This window comes from Prionailurus bengalensis, chromosome A1, assembly GCF_016509475.1.
Source record: "Prionailurus bengalensis isolate Pbe53 chromosome A1, Fcat_Pben_1.1_paternal_pri, whole genome shotgun sequence".
NCBI lineage: Eukaryota > Metazoa > Chordata > Mammalia > Carnivora > Felidae > Prionailurus > Prionailurus bengalensis.
The window spans coordinates 87,924,519-87,945,737 of NC_057343.1; the positions used below are offsets into that span (position 1 = coordinate 87,924,519).

A 21,219-nucleotide genomic window follows, 5' to 3' on the forward strand; every position below is an offset into this window, starting at 1 on the left:
GGAAAAAACGTCTTCTTCTGTTGATATATTACTGGATTTTATTTGCTCTTACAGTTGAACATTGAACACATGAATTTGAACTGTTTGTCCACTTATACGAAGATTTTTTTTTTTGATAAATGCAGTACTTTACTGTAATGTATTTTCCTTGCGATTTTCTTGATAATGATCTCTTTTGTCACTTTATTGTAAGAATGCAGTGTATAATACATATAACATACAAAATATGGGTTAACTTTATATCATCGGTAAGTTTTCCTTATGGTAAAGAGCAGGTGATTAGTAAAGTTTTGGGGAAGTCAAAAGGTATACATGGATTTTCTGTTGTAGTGGGGGAGGGTCGGTGCCCCTAATCCCTGACTTATTCAAGAGTCACCTGCATTTTAAGAATTTCTGTATCTATACTCATGGGTGAGTATGGTGAATCAGGAAGTGTCCCCTTTTATTTTCTAAAAGAGATTGTTTAGAATTGGTTTTATTTATTTGTTTATTATTTTTGAAATGTTATTTTAGAGAGAGAGAAAGAGAGTGTGCATGAGGTGGTGAGGGACAGAGAGAGAGAATCCCAATCCGGGGGTCCATGCTCAGTGCAGAGCCCGACCTGGTGCTCAATCTCACGACCCTGGGGTTGTGACCTGAGCTGAAAACCAAGAGCCAGAAACTCAACCCTGGGCCACCCAGGCGCCCCTAGACTTGGTTTTGATTCTTCAACATTTGGTAGAATATGATAGTGGAACCATATGAATGGGAGATTTTGTCGGGGTGGGGGGGAAGTGGTATTTTAATTATAGAGCCAACTTCCTTAATGGTTACAGAGCTGTTCATGTGATCTGATGGTGGTTGAGTTTTGGTAGTACGCGCTTCTCAAGCAGTTGGCTCATTTCATTGAAGTTGTCAAATGTATTGCATGTAGACTTTCTTGTGGTGTTCCTTTATCGTTTTGGTATGGGCATGGTCTGTGCTATTCCGGTTTCATTCTGGAATTTTGTGTTTTTCATTCTGGAAATTTTCATTCTGGAAATTTGTGTTTTCTCTCTCTCTCTTTTTTTTTTTTCTGTTTAAGTCTTGTTAGAGGTTTTCACTTTCACTGACCTTTTCAAAGAACTAGTTCATTGTTTCATTGGTTTTTCTTTGTTATTTTCCTGTTTTCAGTTTCGTTGATTTCTGCTTTCATCTTGACTGTTTTCTTCTTCCTACATGCTTTGGGTTTATTTTGCTGTTTGCCTTCTAGGTTCGTGAGGTGGGAGCTTCAATTATTGATTTGAGACTTTCCCTCAAATGTAAGCATTTTTTTTTTTAATTTACATCCAAGTTAGCATACAGTGCAATAATGATTTCAGGAGTCAAATCCAATGATTCATCCCCTGTGTATAACACCCAGTGCTCATCCCAGCAAGTGTCTTCCTTTAATGCCCCTTGCTCATTTAGCCCATCTCCCCTCCCACAACCCCTCCAGTAACCCTGTTTGTTCTCCATATTTAAGAGTCTCTTATGTTGTGTCCCCCTCCCTGTTTTTATATTATTTTTGCTTCCCTTCCCTTATGTTCATCTGTTTTATATCTTAAAGTCCTCATATGAGTGAAGTCATATGATATTTGTCTTTCTCTGACTGACTAATTCCACTTAGCATAATACCCTCTAGTTCCATCCATGTAGTTGCAAATGCCAAGATTTCATTCTTTTTAATTGCCAAGTAATACTCCATTGTGTGTGTGTGCACATGTGTGTATACATACCACGTCTTCTTTATCCATTCATCCATCAATGGACATTTGGGCTCTTTCCATGCTTTGCCTTTGTTAATAAATGTAAGCATTTTTTAATACAAGCATTTTAGTTCTGTAGATATCCCTCTGAGAACCACTTTGGCCGTATCCCACAAGTTACAGTATGATGTGGTTTTACCTTCATTTATTTCAGTGTATTTTTTAATTTCTCTTGAGCCTTCTTTGACCCAAGGATTATTTTAAAATGTGGTATTTCATTTCCAAAGGCTTGAAGGTTTTCCCTTTATTTTCTTTTATAGATTTCTGGTTTGGTTCCATTATGATCCAAGAATATACTCTGTATTTCTTTCAAATTTGTTGGGAGTTTCTCCTCTCCCTTCAGGATTTTGATGACCCAGTGTATGGTCTGTCTTGGTATAGTCCTGTGCACACGTAAAAACAGGATATATATTCTGCTGGTGTTGGGTGAAGTGTTTTATAGAAGTTGATCAGAACCTCTTGTTTGGTGGTGCTATCAAGTTACTTTCTTCTTATTTTCTGTCAGTTGAGAGCGGGATATGGAAGTCAGTAGTAATTGATTTGTCTGTTTTCCTTTGAGTTCTGTCAGTTTTTGCCTTGTATATTTTTCAGCTTTGTTGTTTGGTACATACACATTTAGGATTGCTATGCCTTCATGGACTACCCTTTTATTATATAATGTCTCTAGTAATTTTCTTTGCTCTATCTCATTTGGTATTAATATACCTACTCTTGTTCCTTTTGATTAATGGTTGTGTAATGTATACTTCCCATCTTTTTACTTCCAACCTGCCAAATCATCATGTTTGAGGTGAGTTTCTTTTAGATAGCATATAGTTAGGGGCACCTGGGTGGCTCAGTCGGTTAAGCGTCTGACTCTTGGTTTCAGCTCATGGTCACGATAGCATGGTTCATGAGATCGAGCCCCACGTGGGGTTCTGCGCTCACTTGAGAGCCTGCTTTGGGTCTTCTGTCTCCCCCTTTCTGGGCCTCTCCCACTTGTGCGCTAGCTCGCTCTCTCTCTCTCTCTCTCTCTCTCCCCCCCCCCCAAAAATAAATAAACATAAAAAAATTTAGATAGCCTATATTTGGGTCAGGTTTTTTTTTTTTTAATTTTTTTTTTTTCCCAACGTTTTTATTTATTTTTGGGACAGAGAGAGACAGAGCATGAATGGGGGAGGGGCAGAGAGAGAGGGAGACACAGAATCGGAAACAGGCTCCAGGCTCCGAGCCATCAGCCCAGAGCCTGACGTGGGGCTCGAACTCACGGGCCGCGAGATCGTGACCTGGCCGAAGTCGGACGCTTAACCGACTGCGCCACCCAGGCGCCCCAGGTTTTTTGTTTTTTATTAATTTTTTTTTTTAATTTTTTTTTCAACGTTTATTTATTTTTGGGACAGAGAGAGACAGAGCATGAACGGGGGAGGGGCAGTGAGAGAGGGAGACACAGAATCGGAAACAGGCTCCAGGCTCTGAGCCATCAGCCCAGAGCCTGACGCGGGGCTCGAACTCACGGACCGCGAGATCGTGACCTGGCTGAAGTCGGATGCTTAACCGACTGCACCACCCAGGCGCCCCATAAAGTAGCTCTGTTTTTAAATTGACGTATTTATGTACTCCATCCACTCTCCTTATAAAAATTGGCAAGACTGGACACCTGAGTGGGTCAGTTGGTTAAACGTCCCTCTCAATTTTGGCTCAGGTCATGACCTCATAGTTCATGGGTTCAAGCCCCACATTATACTCCGTGTTGACAGTGCACAGCCTGCTTGAGTTTCTCTCTCCCCTCCCAAAAATAGACACTAAAAAAAAAAAAAAGAAGAAGAAGAATGAGCAAGATTTAGCACAGGAGTGTGTTACATGTTCCCAGTTCCTGTGAAGATCTTCGAATGTTTTGTTGAACTTGCGCCCAGAGTTACCTGTGCCAGTTTTTTCTCCCTTGCAGGGATTATGCTGTACATCCTTGCTTCTCCCTGACATGTGAGCATTTCCCCATGAGACAGAAGTCCCCGGGGGTCCCAGGGTGGCTGTATCAGACTGTGTCAGACTCTGTCAGCAAGTAGAGCATCACAGATCCACCACCTGGCCCTGGCACTGGGGTTTGCTTCCATGATGCTAACTTTGTCCACTGTGATTAGTTCCTATTTCCACTTGGGGTCTGTTCCCAGACACCCATCCAAGGCTAAAGTGAGCAGTTTCTACATCTCCTCCACTTTTGTCTTCAGAATCTGCAGAACCAGAACTACACTGCCATCTGAGAGCTCTGATTTCTTTTTTTTTCTTTCAATTTTTTTTAGATGTGTATTTATTTTTGAGAGAGAGAGACAGAGTGTGACTGGGGGAGGGGCAGAGAGAGAGGGAGACACAGAACCGAAGCAGGCTCCAGGCTCTGAGCTGTCAGCACAGAGCCCAATGCGGGGTTCTAACTCATAAACCGTGAGATCATGACCTGAGCCAAAGTCGGATGCTTAACCAGCTGCGCCACCCAGGTGCCCCTGAGAGCTCTGATTTCTCAACTGTTTACCAACAGGGGCAGTTACCACCTTCAGGGAGAAAAAAAAAACGTTTTTCCTCCACTCTGTTAGGCTCAGTGCCCCCTGTACATTGAATTGACACAATGCAGAGTCACAGGATTAAAAAGATTTATTTCCTGTGCCTGTGGGTTGCCTCACAGAAATGAAATGAAAACCCCAAGAAGGCAGTCAGATCCACAGGCTGACTGATGCACCATTTTAACCCAAGGCGGTAATTGCAGAGAAGTGACAAGACAGAGGAAAGGGATTGTTAGCTCAGAGGGTTGGTAAATTATGGGAAGGCAAGTATTTGGAGAGTAACGGAAAACAAGGGTTACTTGGTCAAGTGTGTTTTGTTGTCTCTGGTCTGGTAAGAGTCCAGTTCTGTCCTCTCTGGAGATGAAGAGTAATTTTGCCCTTGTGGGTGGGAGACCAGGGTGCTTTTCACAGGGAAGCTTCATGTCCTTCATTTAGGCAGATGGGGGAGAGTAGAGAGCTTTTGTTTTGTAAATGTTTATTTTGAGAGACAGAGAAAAGTATTGTGCAAGTGGGGCAGGGGCAGAGAGACAGAATCTCAAGCAGGCTCTGCACTGACAGAACACACCCTCCACAGGGCTTGAACCCACGAACCATGAGATCATGACCTGAACTGAGGTCAAGAGTCACTCAACCAACTGAGCCACCCAGGCGCCCTGGGTAGAGAACTTTCTCTGTGATCCTGTTTCTCAGTTGACTGAAAGTCCTAATGCCAAAGTGGCGTATTTGGGATGGACCTTCTAATCCCCTTTGAAACCAACATCAGATTCTGTCCTGCAAACCCATGGCTTTCTCAGCTCCATCTTCCATCCTGTGGAACTCGTCTTGGGAGGACAGGCTTCCATCATACCGACCTCTTCTGGGAGCAAAGCCACTTACAGCTTGTTCAAATGCCGCCTCTCAGGCTCCTCCATAGACCTACTGATTCAGAGTGCATCGTTACTGAGATGCCTAGGTGGTTCGTAGGCATATGTGAGTTTGAGAAGCCTGTTCCAAACTCCTGATTCGACTTCACACATTTTTTAAATACTCTATTAGTTTATTTATTTTTTTAATGTTTTAATGTTTATTTTTGAGGAAGAGACAGAGCATGAGCAGGGGAGGGGCAGAGAGAGGGAGACACAGAATCCAAAGCAGGCTCCAGGCTCTGAGCTTACAGCACAGAGCCCGACATGGGGCTTGAACCCACAGACCATGAGATCATGACCTGAGCTGAAGTTGGACACTTAAAAACTGACTGAGTCTCCCAGGCACCCCAAGTTTGGATAGTTTTTGACAAGTGTCTGCACTCACATAACTATGACCCCAGTCAACATAGAAAACATCTCCTCTCTATCAAATCCCAGAAATTCCCCTGTGCCCATTTGCAAATCCTGCTCTCACACCCAGGCCAGCCATGATCTCCCTTTTGCCACTGTAGATGATTTTCTCTCATTCTAGAATTTTCTGTAAATGGAATCCTACAGTACGTGGTCTTTTGTGCCAAGCTTCTCTTACTCAGCCCAGTGATTTCAGCGTCACTCACGTGTCTATCAGTTGTTCCTTTTTTATTGCTGAGTAGTATTCCATTGTACCCTGACAGCTGGTTTACCCAGTCACTTGTCAACCCATATTTGGGTCCTTTCCACTTTGGCCATTATGAGTGAGACTTCTAGAACACTTATATGTCTTTTTGTGGATACAGGTTTTTATTTCTCTTGGGCGATTATCCAGAAGTGGAATTGTTGTAGGGTAAGGATGTGATTGATTATATGAGAAATGGCTGTTTTCTGTGGTGGTTTACCACTCAACACTCCTACCTAATGAATGAGAGTTCCTTTTGCTACACATCTTCACCATTTACTGGTATTGTCATTTTTTTTTTTAGAAAAAGTGTATATTTTGCCCATTAAAATAGGTATCTTATTATGGTTTTAATTTTCAATTCCCTGTTGACTAATGAAGCTTTTCATCTTTCCATGTGCTGTGGATCATTTCTTTTAATCTTTCGTGAAGTGCCCAAATATTTTCCCTGCTTACTGGGTTGCTTACTGCAGTTTTTTGTTTTGTTTTGTTTTAAGTAAGCTCTACACCTAATATGGGGCTTAAACTCATGGCCCTGAGATTGCATGCATACAACTGAACCAACCAGGCACCCTTCCCCCCCACCCCCCCAACCATCTTACTGTGTTTCAAGAACTTTGTAAAATAGGAGTACCTAGGTGGCTCAGTCAGTTGAGCATCTGATTCTTGATTTCAGCTCAGGTCATAATCCCAGGGTCATGGGATTGAGCTCCGTGTCAGGCTCTGTGCTGAGCATAGAACCTGCTTAAGATTCTCTCTCCCTCTGCCCCTCTGTCCCTCTCCCCTGCTCACACTCACTCTCTCTCTCTAAAATAAAAACTAAATTAGGGCGCCTGGGTGGCCCAGTTGGTTAAGCATCCAACTCTTGATTTCGGTTCAGGTCATGATCTCACGGCTTCATGGGTTTGAGCCCCCATTAGGCCCTGTGCTGACAGCACAGCGCCTGCTTGGGATTCTTTCGCTCCCTCCCTAGCTGCCCTTCCCCCACTCATACTGTCTCTGTCTCTTAAAATAAATAAATAAACTTAAAAAAAATTTTTTTAATTAAAAAGGACTTGTAAAATATATATGTGTGTGTGTGTGTGTGTGTGTGTGTATACACACGTGTGTGTGTATATGTATATATATATGTGTGTATATGTATATATATATATATGTGTATATATATATATATACTGGATAAAAGTCCTTTGATATATTATTGGAAATATTTTCTGTCACTCTTCTACAGTTTGCCTTTTCATTGTTTTGATGTCTTATGAAGATTGGACATCAGAGGTCCCGTGTTTTTCTTTTGTAATATATACCTTTTATGTCCTAATGAATCTCTGTCTACCCCAGGGTCACAAAGAATTTTCTTCTGGAAATTTTATAGTTGTGATTTTTTACATATGGGTCTTTGATTCATTTCAAGATTTTGTTGTTTTTGTTCTTTGTTCTGGTTTTGGTTGGGGGTTTTTTTGTTTTGTGTTTTTGTCATGAGGTGTGAGGTTTTTGTGTTTTGTTCTGTTTTTTCAAACAGTTCATTCTATACCACTAATATTACTGATTTTTTTAATGCAACACATTGGATTTTTTTTAATTTTAAAATTAAAATAATATTAATTTTCTTTTATAAGAGACACATACATCTGCAATTTTAAATAAGCTGGTTAAAAAAATTAGGAAAAGGAACCATGAGAAAATAGAAAAACGTGCAAAGAAAATACACGAGGATTTCAAAGAAGACAGATGCAGATTGGCCCATACACCCATGAGAAAAATGTTCATCGAGAAAAGAGTAGTTCCACTGCTGATTGCTCCTTGCTCACAGTGTCATTAGAACCGTAGACGTGGCCTAGCCAGGTGTTGGCAAAGATGTGGGTGAACAGTACAGGTGCGTTGCCTGTGGAGTACAGTTGTGGGTACCCCACTGGAAGAACGATGTGGGAATATTTAATATTGGGGAAGAGGTGTGTTCATGTCGACCCTGGAGACACTTGTTCATGGGCAGGGAGACTGATGAGGGAGTTCATTGGACCGTTGCTCTTAGTAGCAAAGAATTGGGGAAAACCCGAACGTTATTGACAGAACCATACTCTGAAATAAGTCCATGCCCTACTCAGGGCAGTCTTCAGCCACTAGGGAAAAGTGTGCAGAACAAAAGAATCCTCGCGCAATTCTCCCAAACAGCGTGTTCCATGTTGTTTCACACACATTTTTGCATATATCTCTGAGGATTCCTTAGGAAAATTTCCCAGAAGTAGAATGGGTGTGCTTCTGTTAGCATTCTCCCAAATGTCCAGAAACATGCATTTCTGCTAAGCATGTGTGAGGACCCGTTTTCCTACACCCTCCAGGACCCAGAGGAGCATAACACTTATAATCTTTTTAATCAGATTTAACCTTTGCTTGGGCAAAGAAAAACCAAGAAGTAATGTAAACCTACGACTGTTAAATTTCACTTATATTCCTGATGATTGACCTTTAAAGAGTTTATGGGGCACCTGCATGGTTCAATCGGTTGAGCATCCGACTCTTGATTTCGGCTCAGGTAATGATCTCATGATTCATGGGTTCAAGCCGCACATTGGGCTCCATGCTGATGGTGCAGAGCCTGCTTGGGATTCTGTCTCCCTCTCTCTGTGCCCCTTCCCTGCTCATGCTGTCGCTCTCTCAGAAATGTGTGGATAAACATTAAAAAATAATGAAAGAAATACTATGAATTCTTTTTCATGTTTTTAATGTTTTATTTATTTTTGAAAGAGAGTGAGTATGAGCAGGGGAGGGGTAGAGAGAGAGGGAGACACAGAATCTGAAGCAGGCTCTAGGCTCTGAGCTGCCAGCACAGAGCCTGATGCAGGGCTCAAACTCACAGACCGTGAGATCATGACCTAAGCTGAAACCAAGAGTTGGATGCTTAACCGACTGAACCACCCATGTGCCCCCAAAATGAACAATGTTTACATGACATTTATTGTTACCATCCATTTGTCTTGTAACATTCACAGGAAACTGGAAACCCTCACTTCATGGTTCAGCTGGCAGAGATCTTGTAGTTCCATTTTGCAGAGGATATCTTCATTTATTTATTTTTTTTAAAGTTTATTGTATTTATATTTGAGAGGGAGAGAGAGTGCAAACGGGGGAGGGGCAGAGATTGAAGGAGACACAGAATCTGAAGCAAGCTCCAGGTTCTGACCTCTCAACACAGAGCCCAGCATGGTGCTCGAACCCACAAACTGCGAGATCACAACCTGAGCTGCAGTCGGATGCCTAACCGACTAAGCCCCCAGGGGCCCTTCTTTATTGTTATGGTATCCTGGTATTATATGCATATGCTATCACTTTTTAAATTAAAAATTGCCATGGTTCATGACTCAAAGTATAAGAAAAGTCCTTGTCAGGACACCTGGCTGGCTCAGTCAGTGGATCATCCAACACTTGGTCTCAGCGTCCTGAGTTCAAGCCCCACGTTGGGTGTGGAGCCTACGTAATTTAAAAAGACAGTAATAATTTTTTTTTAAAAAAAGAAAGAAGGCAAAGTCTCCATGTAGCACTAACCATAGGCCCCTCTATAGCAGCAGGCAGTGTTCCAGACTTCTGGACACTTGGCACGTGGGGACCGTCTAGACCACCTTCCACATGGGTGCTTTTTCCATGGGTGAATCCCTTAGAGGGATTCCTTCTTGGTACAGACAGGCCCTCGTTCCTCCTCACCGGTGTGTGATGTTCCTGCTGGGAAGTAGCTTAGTTCTGTGACACTGGGCACAGATGTCGGATTCTTTCACTGTCACCTGGAATCATTAATGTTGCAGCGAACAAGCTTGTACTTTGCACATATGCAGCGTAAACTCTAAAAATGCAATGTCTGCATTGGTGATTCAGTTGGACACCCCCCATGTACCCACCTCGGAGCTGAGGGTGTCAGGCTGCCCCAGCACTGACAAGGAAGCCAGTGAATGATCCGTGGCCATCCTGTCCCTGACAGGCATCTGCCATTGGGATTATGCTGAACCTGATCCGTGTGAGGTCATCTCAGGCTACAGCTGGGGCAGCCTCTCTGCCTTCCCTTCCTGGGGCTCATGCGGCTGGGGTCTCGAGGGGCTCTGCCCTTCATCCCAGCTTGCTTTCCCCTGGTTCAGAGCTTCCCTGGACTCAGGCATCCTCGTTGTCCCCCTGTGGTTTCAGAACCGGGTTTCTCCTTTCAAGGATATGATTTTCTGCTTCTCCCAAGAGGACTGGTCCCTTCTAGACCCTGCGCAGACGGGCTTCTATGGAGAGTTCATCATCGGGGAGGACTGTGGGGTCTCACTGCCTCCAAGTAAGACTTACCCCCTCTCTCCTGAGGCCAGAGACTGGGGGGGGGCCGGCATCTGATTGCTTTTCACCCCCAGACCTCATGGGCACTTTGCAGATTGACCATCACCCACCCTCTGTCTGCCACATGTAGATCAGGCTCGCCTGGCTGTTTCATACAAAACCAAATGCAACATGTTTCCTGTGCGTCTGGTTTTCTGCCATTTTTTTTTTTTAGCGTTTGTTTATCTTTGAGAGAGCAAGAGAGACTGAGCATGAGTGGGGGAGGGGCAGAGAGAGAGGGAGACACACAAAGCAGACTCCAGGCTCTGAGCTGTCAGCACATGGCCCAATGCGGGGTTCCAACTCACAAGCCGTGAGATCATGACCTGAGCTACGCAGGCACCCTGGTTTTCTGTCATTCTTCTATGGCTCTCTTCACGTCTGATTTCCTGACAGCCCCAAAGGATATGCGCTCATCCCAAAGCTCTTCCTTTCATGTGCTCCTTGTCCTGCCCCCTCCCTGCATGCCCCATGGCCCCTCATGGCCCCTGCGGGTGCATCTGCCCTGGTGCAGAGGTCCCCCCCTCCATCTGGCCTGGGCTCCTGTGCAGACACCTCAGTGACAACTGTGTCCTCCTCTCCATGAACAGGTGACCCGGGCACCCAGCTGCATCTCTCCCAGGGAGAGGAGAACGAGCCCCGGGTTCCAGAGTTGCAGGACCTGCAAGGGAAGGACGTGCCCCAGGTTTCTTACTTGGGTGAGTGATGGTTGCAGAGCTGGGGGGAGTTTACTGCTGGCCAGGGCAGGCCAGCCTCTCCAGCCTCCCTCTGCAGCCCAGTGTCCCTCCCCCTCCCCCCCATCCCACACTCTGTCTTGCTGGAACATGCCTGGCCTCTTCCCTGACTCTTCCAGAAACACTGTGAGGTTTCAGTTCTGTTAGGTGTGGGGATCACTCTGCCCTCAGCCAGAGCTCAGGGTGTGACAGAAGTCTTTCTTCTCACTGTAAGCAGTGCTGGTTTGTGCCGAACAGGTGCCCCCAGGCCCCCAACTCCCACATGTGAGGTCAGGGAGGAGGAGGAGGAGGCCATAGCTTCTCCTGGCCAGGCACCAGGCATAGCACCTCTGGATGCCTGGCCAGTCTAGTTTATGTGAGGAAACCAAGGCACAGAGAGGTGCTGGGGCTGAGTGGACAGCAGCACAGCTCAGCATTTTCCCACAACCTCCCTGCCCTGGGGCAGTCCATGTCACCAGAACTCCGTGCCCTGATGCCATGAGATGTCCACCCCTTCAGGGAGACACGCTTTGCACAGTATGGGCAGCAGCTCCACACCTCGGCCCCTCTGGGACCTGAAGCTGGCAAATCAGACCAGGCTGTGGCTCACCACCCCCAGCTGGGACGAGGTGCAGACTCTCCGGCACATGGAGGCGGCGGTCCCTGTGCTCCCTCTGCCCCGGCTGGGTCTGTATCCGTGGGTGCAGGGCCCCGTGCTGAAGCCTGCACAAACCCCACCACAGAGTGGTGGTGAGCACAGGGATGCCCTCAGGACCAGACGGCATCCACATCCACACGGATTCTGTCTGGTGTCAGAGCCCATGTTCCTGCTGCTGGCCATTCCGCCTTACCAAGCGGCTGCCCAGGGCTGCTCCCAGATCACAGCAGGGCATATGTGAGGCTGGCAACTGCAGGGCAAATCAGTTTCTCCATTTTCTTCTCTGGAAAGACTTCCCAGGTCTCCAGCCATTCCAGGTGGAAGAGAGAAGGAAACGGGATGAGCTGCAGGTGCCCGAGTTCCAGACCTGCCAGCAGACAGCACTCACCCAGAGCACCTGCCCAGGTAAAGGGGGTGGGGAGAGTGGGGGGCAGTGTGCAGTGTGTATGCGAGCAACAATGTACATGGTAGGGGGTGTAGCATGGTGTGTGCTGGTGTGTAGTGTGGTGCGCGTGAGCACATGTCTACCTGCCTGTGTGCTGTGTGGTGGGGTCCGTGTGTGCGTGCCTGTGCACTTGGTGTCCTGTGTGAGGCATGCGAAAGTGCACGCGTGTGTGGTGTCCAGTGTGGTGCGTGTGTGCGGCTGGGAGGTAGGGTGGGGTCAGGAACTGGACTCTTCGGGACCCCTGCCAGCTGCAGCTGCTTGGGCTGGTTCTGTTCTGCCTGGATCCCTCAGGTTTGGAGAACCTCCCTTCCTTGCCCTCCCTCTGCGGGTTGAAGCAGGGCTGTGATGTAGGGTCAGAGTCCCTGATCTGAGTCCAGGAATTAAGACCAGGTCTGGGATGGCCGAGTTGAGGGGCCCTCTGGACAAGGAGGCAGAGCCTCACAGGAGTGGCCAGCATGCACTCTGAGCTGTGATGGTGAAAGTCACCACCTGCAGAAGCAAGGACTAAAATACAGCCAGCCTTATTGGTCTCGGGGTTCAGACCTCCTTCCAAACACCAGACCCAAGCTTTGGTTCTCCCTGGAGCCCTTGGGTCATGGAGATTTCCCTCAGTTAGGAAGACGGGCTAACGCATGATCTCTTTGACCCGTGGTGGCATTTGGAGGCAAGACTTGCGTGGGATTGTGGTATTTCCATGCAGCTTCATGCAGGGCCCACAGTCATTTATGTGTGTGTTTGTGTAAATCTGTGTGCTGAGGGTGATCGTTCATGCAGGCTTCAGCAATACCCCCAGAGGCATGTTGGGTCCTTGCTGGCACCTCCCTGCCCACAGTGTGTCTCACCCCCACCGGCGTCATTTCACAAGGGGGATGGATGTTCACCAACATGGAGTGCTCTCACCTCCACTCCCCTTCCTGGGTCCTGACACAGAGTGTCTTCTGAAATGGCACAAGCCAAGGTTGCCGTCTGAGATTGGGGAGGTGCTGGATTCCCAGGAACAGGCACTGGTTTTGTTTTGGTGGCCCATGCTGTGTGACATCAGGGGAGGGGTCTGTACCTGCACAGCCGTGCCCACGCAAGATGCTACGGGCCCATCCATTCGTGCCAAACACCAGTGCATCTCAGTGCTGCACAGAGATGGAACGTGTCTTTTCGCTTCCCACATTTCCTCTGTGAGTCGACTAGTTAATATTCGTTCATCCTTGTTTTTGTTGGCTTTACCCTGTTCACATTTGGTGAGCTCTGTTTAGGGCCCAAGTGCAGCACTACTGTAAGTTCTCAATGAGATTGTGTGCACTGGGTCCTTCTGGCACCTTCCAAGATGCATACTGTCTTAGCACAGGCTGATTCTGCAAGACAGTATAGATGGGGCAGCTTAGACGAAAGGGATTTATTTCTCACAGTCTGGAGGTGGGGGGAGTCTGAGATGGTAGTGCTAGCACATCCTGTAAGTAGTTAGGACTCTTCCTGGCTTGTAGACGCTTGCCTTCTCCCTGTGTGCTCTTGGAAGGAGACAGCATGGATCTGTCCTGTCTCTTCCTCTTCTTGTAAGGGCTCTCATCCCAACACAAGGGTCCCAACACCAGTAGGTCCCACTGTCTAAACCTAGCCACCACCACCCCCCCCCCACCCCCCACAAAGGCCGCACTGCCTAACGCAGGCTCGAACGTATGAGTACTGGGGGAGACAGATATTTAGCCCTTAAGAGGTACTGTGATGTCTCTGTTGTGCATCTGGGGCACGTGGTCCGAAGTCAGGGGCCCAGGAACACCCTGCACTGCAGATATGAAGCCATGTGGTCAGATGCACAACATCTGGGCTATACCCTTCACATTACCAAGCTGGTGTTCTCTGAGAGAATTTCATAGAAACTCAACATTAAGGGCCTCTTACATATATGCACACGATTCTTCCCACTTTTTTTAAACTTTCTAGGTCTTTCAGCCTATAATTCTTGTTCTGCATTTTAAAAATGTAAATTTATTCATCGTCTCCTGTTTGGTTTTTTGTCTTGTAAGTAAGCCTCCCCACTCTAACATTCTAAGAATATATTTTTTATAATGCCTTTATTTTTTTTTTATTTACTTTCAGTCCACGCTGCCCCTCAGCCCCTCTGGCTCTTGGGGGTCTGTTCATTTCCAGTGCACAGAGTGCTCTTCAGGACACGTCAGCTGCGAGCCAAGGCATGTGCCTCTGCTCCCGGCTCACACGCCGGTCTGGCCGTTTCCTGCCTGCAGCACAGTCTGGCCACAGCTCTCCTGAAACCCAGGGCTGCTTTCTCCCTCTGCTTTAAATTTTTCACCTGCCAAACAGGCGTAATCATCATAGTTGCCAGGTGGGGTTACTATGGTTCTTTTTCTGTTTTTTAATGTTTATTTATTTATTTTGAGAGACAGACAGAGAATCCCAAGCAGGCTCCACACTGTCAGCACAGAGCCCAGCATGGGGCTTGAACCCACAAACCATGAGATCATGACCTGAGCTGAATTCAAGAGTCTGGACACCTAAAGGACTGAGCCCCCCCCAGGTGCCCTCAGATGGACTCGTTGTTGAGGATTAAATAGTTCATGTAAAAGCACGTGGATAGATCAGTAATTCTTGCCTGTTACCCCACCGTTACCCTACTACTCAGTTCAGCGCCCCTACGTCTGCCCCCACACACCTTGTTACTCATCAGTGCTGAGCCAAGAGCTCCCTCTTACTCTCTTCCTGCTGCTCTGGGCACACCTCGGAGTTTCATGTTACCTACTAGGGATTCTTCACATTGTTGTATTGATGACACACAACAGCATTACTGTTGATTTCTTCCTCCCTCTTCAGAAGCTCCACGTCTATTTTTGTTAACTTTCTGATCTGAGTGGATGTCCTCCCATGTGCATTCTATTAGTCTCGGAGGGCTGCGATACCAAGATACCACAGACCGGGAGGCTCAAACAAGGGTGGATTTTCTCAGAATTCTGGAGGCTAGGATGAAGGTGGCCGCATGGTGGGCTTCTGAGCCCCCTCCCCCTTCTTGGCTTGTGGATGGCAGTCTCCTCCCTGTGTCTTCTCGCAATCCATCTCTGAGTGTCTGTGCCCCAATCTTCTTACAAGGACACCTGGTGGAGCAGGTCCTGCCCTAATGACCTCATTTTAACTTAATTCCCTCTTGAAATGCCTTATTTCCAAATATGCTCATATTCGGAGGTACTGGTGTTAGGACTTGGATCTATGGATTTTTAAGGGGCTGCAGTTCAGCTCATTCCACCCTCGTGTCCTACAAAGTCCGTGTTCTCTTCCCATGCAAAGTGTATTCACCCTCTCTGGACATCCCTTAATCTCTTCCAGCACCAGCTCTGCATCCGTAACCTTATCTGAATGTCCTGTAGATCAGGTAGAGGTGAGACCCAAGGCACATCCTCTCTGGCTGTGAATCTGTGAAACCACACGTCCAGTGCTGTACTTCTCAAAGTGCAGTGCTCAGGCTGGCACAGGATAGACCTTTTCATCCCAAAAGGGGAAAATTGGGAAGAAGAAAGGTTCCCAAGCAAGTTTGAGGCCCAGTAGGGCAAATTCCATTAGAACTTAAGGCTTGGGACGCCTGGGTGGCTCAGTTGGTTAAGGGTCCGACTTCGGCTCAAATCATGATCTCGTGGTTCATGAGTTTGAGCCCCACGCCGGGCTCTGTATCGACAGCTCAGAGCCTGGAGCCTGCTTCAGATTCTGTGCCTCCTGCTCTCTACCCCTCCACTGCTTGCACTCTGTCTCTCTCTCAAAAATAAACGTTAAAAATTTTTTAAAAAAAAGAAAGTTTGGGGCACCTGGGTGGCTCAGTGTGTTAAACGTCTGACTCTTTATATTGGCTCAGGTTGTGATCTCATGGTCATGAGTTTGAGCACCAAGTTGGGTTCTGTGCTGACTCAGCACAGAACCCTCTTGGGATTCTGTCTCTCTCCCTCCCTGTGTCTCTCTCTCTCTCTCTCTCTCTGCCCCTCCCCTGCTCATGTGCACACTCATTCATTCTCTCTCTCTCAAAAATAAATAAACTTGAACTTAAGGCTTGGGATCAATCTCTGGCCAGCACTCTGATCGCCCTTGGGCCCCAGGCTGCTGTAGCATCCTGTCTACCTGGGGACGGCCATTGGAGCCAGCCCTCTTTCATCAAGGCCGACTCCCATGTGTCTCCAGATAGCTCTGCTGGACTACTCTGTGGAATCCCAGAAGTCTGATGGCCTTCCTAAGGTCTCTTGCTTTTTAGTCTGAGTTGGCAGCGTCCCTGCTCACAGTGCAGTTCACAGGCGTTCAGGTCACCAGACCAGAGGGTCCTCCGCAGCTCTTTCCTGGATTGCCTTCCCTCCGTGGGTTACACCCAGAATCCCTTTACCAAATGGTTATCCGGCCACTTGGGCATTCTCTCCAGAGCATACTTTGTAATTTTTTCAGTGTGGATAAAAATGGGAATTTTCCAGGTTCTCAAGTCTTTATTCCCCAGTCTCATGTTGTGCTGTGTCCCCTTACCCTAGTCCCCTTAGGAACAAGTGCTTCATGGCCCTGCTGCTGCCTGGTGTCTGCCCCATGCTCTGTGGCTTCTGGGTACTCCTGCCCTGCTTCTGTATCTCCAGCTCCACCCACCCTCAGGTTCCCTAACCTCACAGAATGCTCCTACCTCCAGAGACTAAATCCAGAATCAGCATGTTTCTGCTAACATCTCAATTCCTGCTAAGACCTCAAGGGGGTCTCGCAGCACTCCCCGCCCCCCCGCCTCAGTCCCACATCTCACACAGTGAGGAAACAGACCAGATGGGGAGCTGTGTGGTGGGACTGGGGCTACGACTTCACCCCACTCCCCACCCATCTTCCAACATCACAGACTCAGGATTCATGGAGTCTGTCCGCTGCAGTCTAGAGTATAAAGTACAGAGCAGCTCTACCCATCACCACTGGGGGCAGCTGGCAGGCGTCAGAAGTGACACTGAGGGAAAGCTGACCTGGGTGTAGGGTACTGTTGAACAGCCCTGAGGTCAGCACAACGAGCCTGACTCCCCTTCAACCCTGAGCCCAGAGTGTGTCACCCAAGTTTGTGCGTGTATATAATTTGGCAAATAATACATCAGTGACTTATGTCCAGGAACAAACAGGGCTGTTCATGTCACAAGTGCCACAGAGCCCCTGGAGCTTGTCAGTGCTCAGCACATGGTAGCTGGTACCTTCCTGGCACTGCCTTTCTAGAATATGGTGTCTTTCTCTTTCCTGACAGCTTTAACGTGCCCTATGACATTAGGTAAGTGGTGTTAACTGATGTGTAAATGGCCAAGACTTCACACTGACAAATACAAAGTCCTTAGAGCTTGTAGGGGTCTCTGCCTAGAAAAGGAGGAAGGAAAGGATTGTGTGATGGGGCCTTAAGGGGACAGGGAAGGGGAAGAGAATCCACTCTGAACCTCCCTGGGGAGCCTTTGCAGGGTCAGGGCTATGGCATGGGCAGCAGCACTGAATGAACTTCCGCGTGGCTTTCCTGTAGCTGGAGGGGACGCACTGACCCCCGAGAACGGCCTGGACGAGGAGGTGACCATCGAGATCGTCTTGTCCAGCTCTGGAGACGAGGACTCCCAGCTCGGCCCTTACTGCACTGATGAGCCGCGGGGCCCCGCCGAGAAGCCGCGCAGCCTCCCCGCCTCCCACCGCAGCGGCGCAGAGCCTGGGGACGAGGTGCAGACGTCATCCAAAAAGTCCTACATCTGCCCCAACTGCGGGAAGATCTTCCGCTGGAGGGTCAACTTCATCCGGCACCTGCGCAGCCGCAGGGAGCAGAAGCCGCACGAGTGCTCGGTGTGCGGGGAGCTGTTCAGCGACAGCGAGGACCTGGACGGGCACCTGGAGAGCCACGAGGCGCAGAAGCCCTACCGCTGCGGCGCCTGCGGGAAGAGCTTCCGTCTCAACTCGCACCTGCTGTCTCACAGGCGGATACACCTGCCGACGGGTGGACTGGAGCCGGTGCCAAAGACCGAGCCGAACGCGGCGGGGGCCGTGGGCGGGGGCCCGGGCGGCCTGCTAGCCTTCCAGTGCTGCGACTGCGGGCGGGCGTTCCAGCGGCCGGAGCACCTGGCGCGGCACCGCAGCAGCGCGCACCTGCGGGGCACGGCGCAGCCCTTCCAGTGCCGCTACTGCGTCAAGAGCTTCTCTCAGAACTGCGACCTGCTTCGCCACCAGCGCCTGCACTTGAAGCGCCGCTCCAAGCAGGCCCTCAACTCCTACTGAGGCGGCCCGGCCTGGCCCCTCCCGCGGTGCACCTGCCCGGGATAGAAGCTCCGTCCTCCCAGTCTTCGCTCTCAGGTAGAAATGAGATAGTGGCCGACTGAGCATGCGCTCTGTCTCGGCCGTGCCAAAAAGCAGGGAGGGCGCGTCTCCACCAGCTGTGACTCTTCATCTCTGCAGGTCCTAGAGAACCGTTCCTCCAGAGCTTCCCTGGCAGGGAGGGATGGGACCATCCCCCGGGGTCTGGCCCTTGCCAGCCAGTGTCAAGTACACTCCCTTCCCCTGTACTGTGGTCTGGGGGTACCTGCACTGCTGTCCGGCAGCAAGAAGCTTGGGGTGTGCTGATGGGCTGAGGGTGGCAATAAGGCAGGGTGCGGCCTGTGGTCCTGTGACCACAGGGCCAAACACCAGGCTGCATCCTGTCATCAGAAGGCTGAGTCTCCATCACCTCTTGGCCCATAGAAACAACCCACTGCTATCAGGCAGCCATTTTCAGGCTCAAACCGTGCTGGGGGGCTTTATAGCTCCTGCAGAAGGGAAACTCCTAGCCTTTTATTTGTGATGGTGTCTGCTTATTAGGGAACAGGAGCTTATCTAAGGCAAAGCCCCATTTTAAACTGTAGCACACCCACCCCTAAATGCTGTTTCTTTGTACCCTTGAAGGGTCTTCATAGGTGGTTTTGGGTGGACATGCAGTCCATCGAGTCCAGGAAGGGGGGGGCTCAGCCCCCAGTGAGGGTGTCCTGTTGTGTTTGGGTGAGCTGAGCCGGGAAACCAGAACCTCACGTGAAGTCATGCTCATGCTCTGCGTATGTGACTTAGTGTGTTGGTTGTGGTCGTTTGCAAGGGCTCCTGCAGAAACCAGATGCCTTAAACAACAAAGGCATCATCTCAGTTCTGAAGGCACAAGTCCAAGATCAGGGTGGCCCCTCCCAGGGGAGGGTCTATTTCATGCGTCGCCTGTCGCCTGTTGCCTGTCACCTGCCCCCGCACCCCAGGGCTTGCTGGCAATTGTTGGTACTGCATGGCTTCCAGAAGCATCACCCCAGCTCTGCTGTATTCTCACATGGTGCTCTGTGTGTGTGTCTGTCCCTTTCTGGAAGGAATGCATCCATATCTAAGGTCTGCCCGTCCTACTCCCGTAGACTCCCATCTTAACTAATTACACCTGCCGTGGCCTCAGTTCCAAAGAAGGTCACACTCCAGTGTGCCAGGGTTAGAGTTGTGGGGGTTGGGGACACAGTTCAGCCCACAATACCACATGGTCACGTAATGCTCTCATCCCCAGTCCACACAAGGACCAATACAAACACTGTAGCTAGCTCTTCCTTCAACCGGAAGAACAATTCAGACCCAAGCTGCTGCTTTCAGGGTGGGGTGTCCTCTGCACAAGAGCCTTCAAAGTTTGTAGCCTGGCATTCTGGATGGGAAGTGGAATCTCAGGCATGGATGGCTGTGGTCTTAATGCTTCTGGGAGAACTGACCATGTCCACTAGGCCCAGAGACAAGAAGGCCTGGGGACTGGTGAGCAGCTGTGGCCAGTTGTAAAAGCCAGCAACCGGTCAGGTGTTCTGTATTATTTATACACCTGCCAGTGTCTCCTTGTCATTCACTTCATTGTCCTGTCAAGACACCACTCCCCCAGACCCAATGAGAGAGTCCCAAGGTCCTATAGTTAAATGATGGCTGTACCTGTGTAAGGGCAGCTTCATACCCAGGAACAGTAAGTGTCATAAAACCATTTGGTCCTACCCTCAGTAATAAATAAACTATTGGGGCTCTTTGTTTCAAAAGAATTTGCCTCGTATCAATCTGCCAGGAAACGGGGAAAATAAACCCCCCAGATCTTTTAAGGCTAATAAGAAAGTGGAAAATTCCAAATAGAAGCCAGACGCTGTGCACATTTGTCTCGTCCAGCTGTGCTTTTGCCCAAAGGTCCATTGGTGAGTGTATTAACCCACCCACTTAAGACACGTCTACAAGGAGCATTGCTTCACTTACCTGGTGTATTTTATGTGTGAAATCTGATTGTAAGTAAGGAACAAGTGGAATGTAACAGAACTGAAACCTAAAGAGAGGCTGTGTGTTTCTTGAGTATCAATCAGACATCGTGAGGCAGCCTCCAATTCCCTGACCCAAAGCTGACCAAGGCGCCCAGCAAACCAGGAGTTGACATTGCTCCTGGGAACCGTCATGGGTGATGTAGCTCAAATCCCAGGTTCATCTGTGCAGAAGAAGCCAGGGCTGCCTGCATTGTGGAAAGCTGCAGGTAATAGGAGGGCTGGCCCACTTGGTCCCTCCCTCCCTCTGTGGGCACTGGGCAGGCAGGTGAGGGGTCTCTACCTGGCCATGGAGGTTCAGGAGACGAGACTTCTCGTCTGAGAAGCATCCCCTCTCTGTTCCTCTGATCCCTTGGCATTGTTCCCACAAACTGAACAGGTGCATAATAAAAACTCACTGAATTAATATTCGTGTTAGACTTTTAATTTTAGTTTAAAAAGTAAAATGCACAGCTGAGGGAGATGGTCAGTCAACAGGCCAGAACAGTAGGGCTTCAGGTATAATGATCTTGAAAATGTTCCTTCTGGACATCAGACATCCCTGTGTGAAACCTTTATGTCTCAGATAATTTCCGTCACCTGATCTGAGCCTTCTCTGGAAGAGAAAGGAAGTCACTCTCTCTACACCACGGGTAAGTTGCACTCCTGGTTACACCATAGCTATTTCACTGAACTTTGGCCATTTTTTAGTGCATCCTTTGTCTCCTGAACTCTTGCCATTCCTAAGTCACGCTATAACACTGATGGGAGAGAAGGCGCAAGTCCACACCTGCCTTGGACTTGGACGTTGGTCTAAGTTGCTCTTCTTCCCTGAGATGGTTTCCTTCCTCCACCAAAAGCAGAATTTGGACCATGCACAAGCTCTTCTGTTTGCAGTGTAATGTAGGGGATTGGACGACCCCCAATCCTAT

The 21,219-nt window shown here is 48.5% G+C and overlaps 1 protein-coding gene across 8 annotated transcripts in view; it reads left to right on the forward strand.

Moving 5' to 3' along the window:
• Positions 1–20,714, forward strand: part of ZNF496 (zinc finger protein 496) — a 33,069-nt gene extending 12,355 nt beyond the window's left edge. For 7 of the 8 annotated variants that reach the window (XM_043584022.1, XM_043584016.1, XM_043583998.1 and 4 more), the window contains 4 exons: positions 10,028–10,160; positions 10,789–10,896; positions 11,861–11,974; positions 17,515–20,714. In XM_043584022.1, coding sequence (XP_043439957.1) covers positions 10,028–10,160; positions 10,789–10,896; positions 11,861–11,974; positions 17,515–18,251 — 1,092 coding nt within the window. In that variant the 3' untranslated portion in view covers positions 18,252–20,714. The remainder of the gene's footprint in view (positions 1–10,027; positions 10,161–10,788; positions 10,897–11,860; positions 11,975–17,514) is intronic. The other variant, XM_043584041.1, reaches the window with a different exon arrangement.
• The last annotated feature ends 505 nt before the right edge of the window (positions 20,715–21,219 follow it).